This window comes from Manacus vitellinus, unplaced genomic scaffold (genome assembly GCF_001715985.3).
Source record: "Manacus vitellinus isolate BGI_N305 unplaced genomic scaffold, ASM171598v3 scaffold_16_pilon, whole genome shotgun sequence".
In the NCBI taxonomy this organism is placed as follows: Eukaryota; Metazoa; Chordata; class Aves; order Passeriformes; family Pipridae; genus Manacus; species Manacus vitellinus.
The window spans coordinates 1,393,350-1,399,912 of NW_021939189.1; the positions used below are offsets into that span (position 1 = coordinate 1,393,350).

Consider the following 6,563-nt stretch of genomic DNA (forward strand, 5'->3'; position numbering starts at 1 on the left):
TCGGGTAGGATTCCCCTATTCAGCCTTGCCCAGGGCATCCTGGCTTACCTGGGATGCCTTTTCCAGGGAGCCGCGGCATTCCCAGCTCCTCCAGGGCACAGCAGCTCATCCCGGGTACCACCATCCTCATCCTCCATCCACCGGCTTTCATGGAATCATCACGGAGTGGTGGTTTGGGTTGGAAGGGACCTTAAAGATCATCTCTTCCCACCCCCCTGCCGTGGGCAGGGACACCTTTCCCACTCTGGACCGTGGGCTCAGGTGGCACAAGCTCCAGGCTGATCCGGGGGCACCAGGAGAGCAATTCCACCTTTTCCCGGGGGGAGGTGACGGTCCAGAGGTGCTGGAGGGCCATTTCATGGAAGGACTTCAGCAGGGCTGGATGAGGCCTCGCTCTGCAGAGGCAGAGTGGGAGATGAAGGTGATAGTGCATCCCCAGCATCCCGGTGCTGGAATACCACCAGGAATCGCTGCATTGGGTGCCATGGGAGTTGGGATTTTGCTTTGTCATGGAAAAGTTAAAAATAGTTGCACTTCATTCAGCACTTTTCACCTTGATTTTTGTGCTGCTTCTCGGCCAGGAAGAGTCTTCCCACAGGGATGGGTCAGTGACAGTAACAGCTTTTTGCCTTCCTGTCCTGCCTCCTCCTCCTCCTCCCCAACTTTGTTATTCCATAAATCCCAAAGCCTGGTGGTGCTCCAGCAGCCAGGGCAGTGCAGGATCTGTGTGGGGACGCAGCCCTGGGGTGCTCAAAGCCCCGTCCCCCGGGCTCAGGCTGACCCTGTCCCTCTGTCCCTCCAGGCACGGGGCGGTGAAGGGCGAGGACACCTTCAAGACGTCCCCGTTCCACCTGGACCTGTGGTTCTACTTCACTCTGCAGAACTGGGTGCTGGACTTTGGGCGTCCCATCGCCATGGTGAGCCAGGGGGGCACAGGCCTCCACTTATTTTGGGGGGTGGAGTGGTCCCCATGGGCTGTTTCCTGCTCCAGAGGGAGCTGTTCTGGGATGTACTGGTGTAACTGGGATCAAGGGTGTTGCTCCAGTCCTGGGGAAGGTCTCCTGTGAAACTTGTTCTGTGCCATCTCTCCCTCAATGTTTTCACAACAAAAGGGACCTGGGGAGGTTGTTCCATGTTATCTATCCCACAACTTAATGTTTTCACAACAGGAGGCACTGGGGAGGTTCCTGCTGCTCTTCCCATACCTTGCCTGTATCTCTGGAGCTTGGAGCTCCTGCTCCCCAGCTGGAGCAGGACAGAAGTGGCCATTCCCCTCAAATGGAATTTTTTTATAGCTGCCACCTGGACATGGCAGAGGGTTAAGGGAGATCCACTGCTGCAGGATTCCCAGATTCCTTCCTTGGCCCCACAACTTCAGGCAGTGATAGTGAACCCTGAGCTGTGCACTGAGCACTCACTTCCAGCTGGGCTTTTTGGGATGTTCACTCCAAGAAGAGCTGCCCAGCCTGGCTGCTGACAGCTGCCTGAATCCAAACTGACCATCAGAAACCAGCAGCATTCCCAAGATTTTCTCTCTCCCTGTCTTTCCCCCGGTGATGGGGCTGTGACCACGAGCTGGGCTGTGAGGAGATGCTGATGTGCTTCTTTTCCCCCCTGTCCTCAGATAATCCTTCCCCTGGAGTGGTTCCCTCTGAACAAACCGAGTGCTGGAGATTATTTCCACATGGCTTACAACGTTATCACACCATTTCTTCTGCTAAAGGTAACCCTGGGGGGGGGGCAGGTGTGAAACTTTCCTTGCCATTGTAAAAACAGGGCCAAAAAAACGCAGTTTTGTAAAGGTTGAGATTTTTTAGGGTGGTTGGTTATTCCCAGATTCCCAAGCCTGCTGTAGGTTAAAGTTTGCCACTCCAGGAAGAATTTGTGATGGCACTTTTTAAAGTGCAAAGCAGCGACCACCTCAGTACACCTCAAATTCCTGCACAGACAAAGCAAATCCCCCAGGAATTCTGGTTCCAGGAGGAGTCAGAGCCCCTCTCCCCAGAGCATATTTTTAAGACAACATCCATCCTTGACTTAAAAGACCTTATGAGACAGCTGGAACTACAGTACATTTTCTAAATTGCTCAGAGTTTAATTACACTTGCTCTTCAACATTAGAGTTGTGTCTTTAGCTGGAATTTATCTTGCTCCAGCTGCCAACCACTGGATCACAGAAACCATTTAGGAGGTTAAAGACTGTGGGGTCATTAGAAATCCTTTTATATTAAATACTTAGCAGCCAGAAGATACGAGAAAGCAATTATAAATATATTTTAACCTTCATTAGCTAGAAATTGAATTATGTCCTAAGATGTAAATGATTTTCTCTCTCCTGAGTCTGTCTGTGAAATTTTAAATGGTGGTCTGGCCAAAAAGGAGTACTGGGGAGTCTGTTCTTTGGATGTAAAACCTCTGAGGTTCAGTGTGACCCCTCAGAGCTGACTTCTGCAGGCTGGGGGCTCAGCAGGTTAAAATTTGCTGTCTTGGACTTCCCTGGCAGCACAGAAAAATTCCACTAGTTATTCAAGGTGTGTTTCCTTTGCTGTGTGCCCTCCAAGGACGTGTCCCACTGTCCTCTCCCATCCCACCAGAGCCCTCCTAGACCTTTCCCACCAGAGCAGAGCCCTCCTGGACCTTTCCCATCCCACCAGAGCCCTCCTGGACCTTGTGCTCTCCTTGTCCTCTGTGACTCCCGTGACGTTCGTGCAGCAGTTACAGGGAAAGGGAAAGTTAAGCCTCAAAATTAAATACAAATAAGGAGCTTTTCCCTGTTTGGGGAGGGCTGCAAAGCTGATTTGGCAGCGGGGAGAGGGAGGTGAAGGTGGCCCTGGCTGATCCTGGGGTTGGGATGATGCTGCCCCATACTCGGTGTCTCCTCTGGAGCCTGAACCGCTCGAGCTGGGATTTGTCTTCCCGGGTGTTCCCTGCCCTGCAGGCTGAGTGTGGAGCTCCTTCCCGGAGCTCCTGCTCCCTGTTCCCAGCCAGGAGCTCGCCCCGGACTCTGAGTCAGCCCCACGTGGCCTCCCCAGGCCTCGGGATGGGGCGGGGAGAGCTCAGCACTGCAACTGCTGCCCAAAAAGTTGCCTCGACCGGTTTTGCTGGGAATCAGATATTTCCAGATATGGGGTTAAACACAGCTTGTTCTTTAGAGGAAAATGCACAGGGAGGTGAGTCTGGTAAAAAAAACCCAACAAACAAACAGTTCAACAGGAGCCCTTGGAAAATGATCCTGTGGGGAGTTCTGAAGTCTCTCAGGCAGGGGAGGGAGGTGAGTGCTGAGCCGAGTGTGCTGGAGGCTCTCCCTGCCACTGGAGGGCACAGCCAGCCTTGGAGATCTGCTCCAGAGCCCAAGAAAACCTCTGCCTTTTTGCTTCTCGTTGCTCACCTTTGCTCATTTCTGGTGGAGAAGCTGCTCTGGGTGCTGTGCCGGGAGCAGCAGAGCATGGAAAAGTCAGGGAGGGCAGAGCTGGGGTGTCCCTGCTGGTGTCTCCTCGCTGTCCAACACTCCCTGTGCTTTCAGCTCATCGAGAGGTCCCCCAAGACCCTGCCCAGGTCCATGATCTACGTGAGCATCATCATGTTTGTGATGGGGGCCAGCATCCACCTGGTCGGGGACTCGGTGAACCACCGCCTGATCTTCAGCGGGTACCAGCACCACCTGTCTGTCAGGGAGAACCCCATCATCAAGAACCTCAAGCCAGAGACACTGGTAAAGAGGATTTACAGTTATAGCTCATGGTTACTGCTAAGGAGGATGAGTTTTACAGAAGCACTCAGGAAATATATGAACTGCCTGTTCTTGCTGAACGGCCCCGCTCCCCCTGCCCCTCTAAATCTCCCTCTGTGCTGTGTTGCAGATTGATTCCTTCGAGCTGCTCTACTACTATGATGAATATTTGGGTCATTCCATGTGGTGAGTGATTTGCAGCCGGGCTGGAGGCCCCAGAACATCACCCGAGGAAGGGCAGATCTGGGCAGATCAGAGCTTAATGTGGAAAAAAACCTGAAGCACAGCTGATGAAAGCTGGCTGGGGATAATGTTCTCATGGCCAGGGTGATTACAGGGGAGCTCACCCTTGGAAAATCCCGGTTTATCTCTGTCTCAGGGATATTTCTGGGATGTGGCAGTTGTTGGGCAGCTGCAGGGAACAGCTCATCCTTCCCCAGGATGTCCAGGTGAACAGACCACCCCCCCTTTGTGCTCCTCAGGGGTTTGACCCCCAAACACCCCAACTCAGAGACCCCAGGAAGGCCTGTCTGTCCCTTTGGCTGCTGCCAGGTAATCCTGAGATGGCTCAGAGCAGAGGGAAATCTCTCCCCATCAGGCTTTCCTGGTTTCTTTGCTGTTCCTCGAGTGCTGTGAAGCGAAAAAAACCCATTCTTCTAAATAAAGAAAAAGGGCTCTGTGGGGTTATTGAAATCCTGGTGCACATCCTGCTTTCCTGCAGCTCAGCTTGGACAGGACACGAGGCTCTCAGAGCCTGGGAATGGAACAATTGGAATTGTTCAAGGAGCACTTGAGCCCAGGGTTTGCCCTAATCAGCAGAATTGGGCTTTTCCTGCCTGAGACTGGGAGTTCTCATTACCTGCAGGAGCACTGGGAACAATCAGGACACAAACAGCCTCTCACCAGCTGTGAGGGCTGTGGACACAGCAGGAATCCCAGAGCAAGAGATTCTACTTCTGCTCTTTCACCAAATTAACCCCCAGGCTCAGCCCACGTGCTTGGTTTGGATTTGGGAGGGGTTTAAACACTTCCCAGGGTCATCCCACTGATGGGAGTTGTTTCTCTTTGCAGGTACATCCCTTTTTTCCTGATCCTGTTCATATATTTCACGGGCTGCTTCACCCCTGTGGCAGAGGAGAGCAGGATGCCAGTGGCTGCCCTGCTCCTGGTGGGGCCCAGCAGCCTTTACTACTGGTAAGGGGCTTCTGGCCATGAGGGATGGGCAGGGATGAAGAGGGAATACCCCAGGGAATGCCCCAGGCAGAGTTCTCTGTTCCCCAGGGCAGCACTTGCTGCAGCTTCTGCTCTGCAGGGCTGGAAAATCAAATTAAGTCTCGTTGAAATTCGCAGCCACTTCAGCCTCTGGATGTTGGGACAACTCCAGGGACACCCAGCAGGAATCCTGTCCATGCTTGGGGTGTTTCAGAGTTCCAGAAGGAACTGCTGCCTTCCCCCCCTCCAAGGTTTGCTGGGCCCTAAGACAGTTCCCTGAGGCCTTTGGGGTGGTCACCAGGTTCCTGCAGAGCATCCACGTGGTCCCAGCTCCCTGGTGGCTGGAGATGCTCTCACAGCTCCACCCAGAGCCCAGGGGATGCTCAGCCACAGCCTCCCCTCCAGCCCTGGGGGGGTCCAAAGGGCCTTTTTGAGAGAGGCCTTATTTATTTCCCATTTTCATGAGCCTCCTCTTGCCCAGTGCTGTGCCTGGTGGCAGCCAAACAGCTTCTCACCCACCCCTGTTCCCTCTTGCCCTGCTGAGACTGGTTTTATCCAGCAAATTAATTCTTGACAGGCAAAATCACCCAGATGATTTGGTCAGTCCCCAGGTACCCTCCTGCACTTCCCTTCAGTGGATCAGTGTGGATCTCTGAGGTTTGTGTGGGATTGAAGAGGCAGGAGTGCAATTCCTCCTTCCTGCTGACCCCCAGGCACTGTCCAGGGGAATTTTGGGATAAATGAGCACAACAGCCACGGGTGGGAGCCAGAATCCAGCTTTGGTTCTGCCTTTGAGCATCCCAGACACAGAGAGCCCAGCACCTTTCCCTTCCCATACTGAGGGACAAAGGGAACAGGGATAAAGGGAACATTCCTTTATCCCTTCTCTTCCCAAAGCCCAGGTGTTAAATTACTGATGAGAGTCACGAAAACAAATCAGGCAGCAGGAGCAGCACAGCTTTGGGGGGATGTGGAGCAGGGAAAAGGGGAGATGCTCATCCCTAAGGCTGGAAGTGCTGCCCTCCCTCAGAGCCCTCTCCTGGGATCACAGTAGAGCAGGCCCTTGGAAAATCCCATTTTATCTCTACCTCGGGGATATTTGTGGGATGTGGCAGCTGGATATCCCGTGGAAAGACCACCAGGAGAGATTCATCCCTAAGGCTGGAAGTGCTGCCCTCCCTCAGAGCTCCCTCCTGGCATCACTAACAGGAGTTTTACCTTTGCAGGTACCTGGTGACAGAGGGGCAGATCTTCATCCTCTACATTTTCACTTTCTTTGCCATGATGGCTTTAGTGATGCACCAAAAAAGGAAGGGACTTGTCCTGGACAGCAACGGGCTCTTCCTCTTCTACTCCTTCATCATCACCCTCCTCCTCATCGCTGGCTGGGTGGCCTGGCTGTGGAATGACAAAATTCTCAGGAAGAAGTACCCTGGAGTGATTTATATCCCTGAGCCCTGGGCCTTTTACACCCTGCACATGAACAACCTCCACGCAGCAAAGGAAAGTTTCTAAGTTTTGATATTTTGGAGCGATTTGAAAAGGAAAAAAAAAAATAGAATTCTAGTTTTTCTAACGTAGATTTAATGTATTTCCAATAAATTCCTGACCGACCTTGGCT

General features: G+C 52.8%; 1 protein-coding gene across 1 annotated transcript in view; it reads left to right on the forward strand.

Annotated features, from left to right (window-relative positions):
* CLN6 (CLN6 transmembrane ER protein) overlaps window positions 1-6,563 on the forward strand; it is an 8,329-nt gene extending 1,766 nt beyond the window's left edge. The window contains exons 2-7 of the mRNA XM_029958770.1: window positions 776-917; window positions 1,625-1,723; window positions 3,524-3,712; window positions 3,861-3,916; window positions 4,802-4,924; window positions 6,169-6,563. Of these exons, the coding sequence (XP_029814630.1) occupies window positions 776-917; window positions 1,625-1,723; window positions 3,524-3,712; window positions 3,861-3,916; window positions 4,802-4,924; window positions 6,169-6,457 (898 nt within the window). The 3' untranslated portion in view covers window positions 6,458-6,563. The remainder of the gene's footprint in view (window positions 1-775; window positions 918-1,624; window positions 1,724-3,523; window positions 3,713-3,860; window positions 3,917-4,801; window positions 4,925-6,168) is intronic.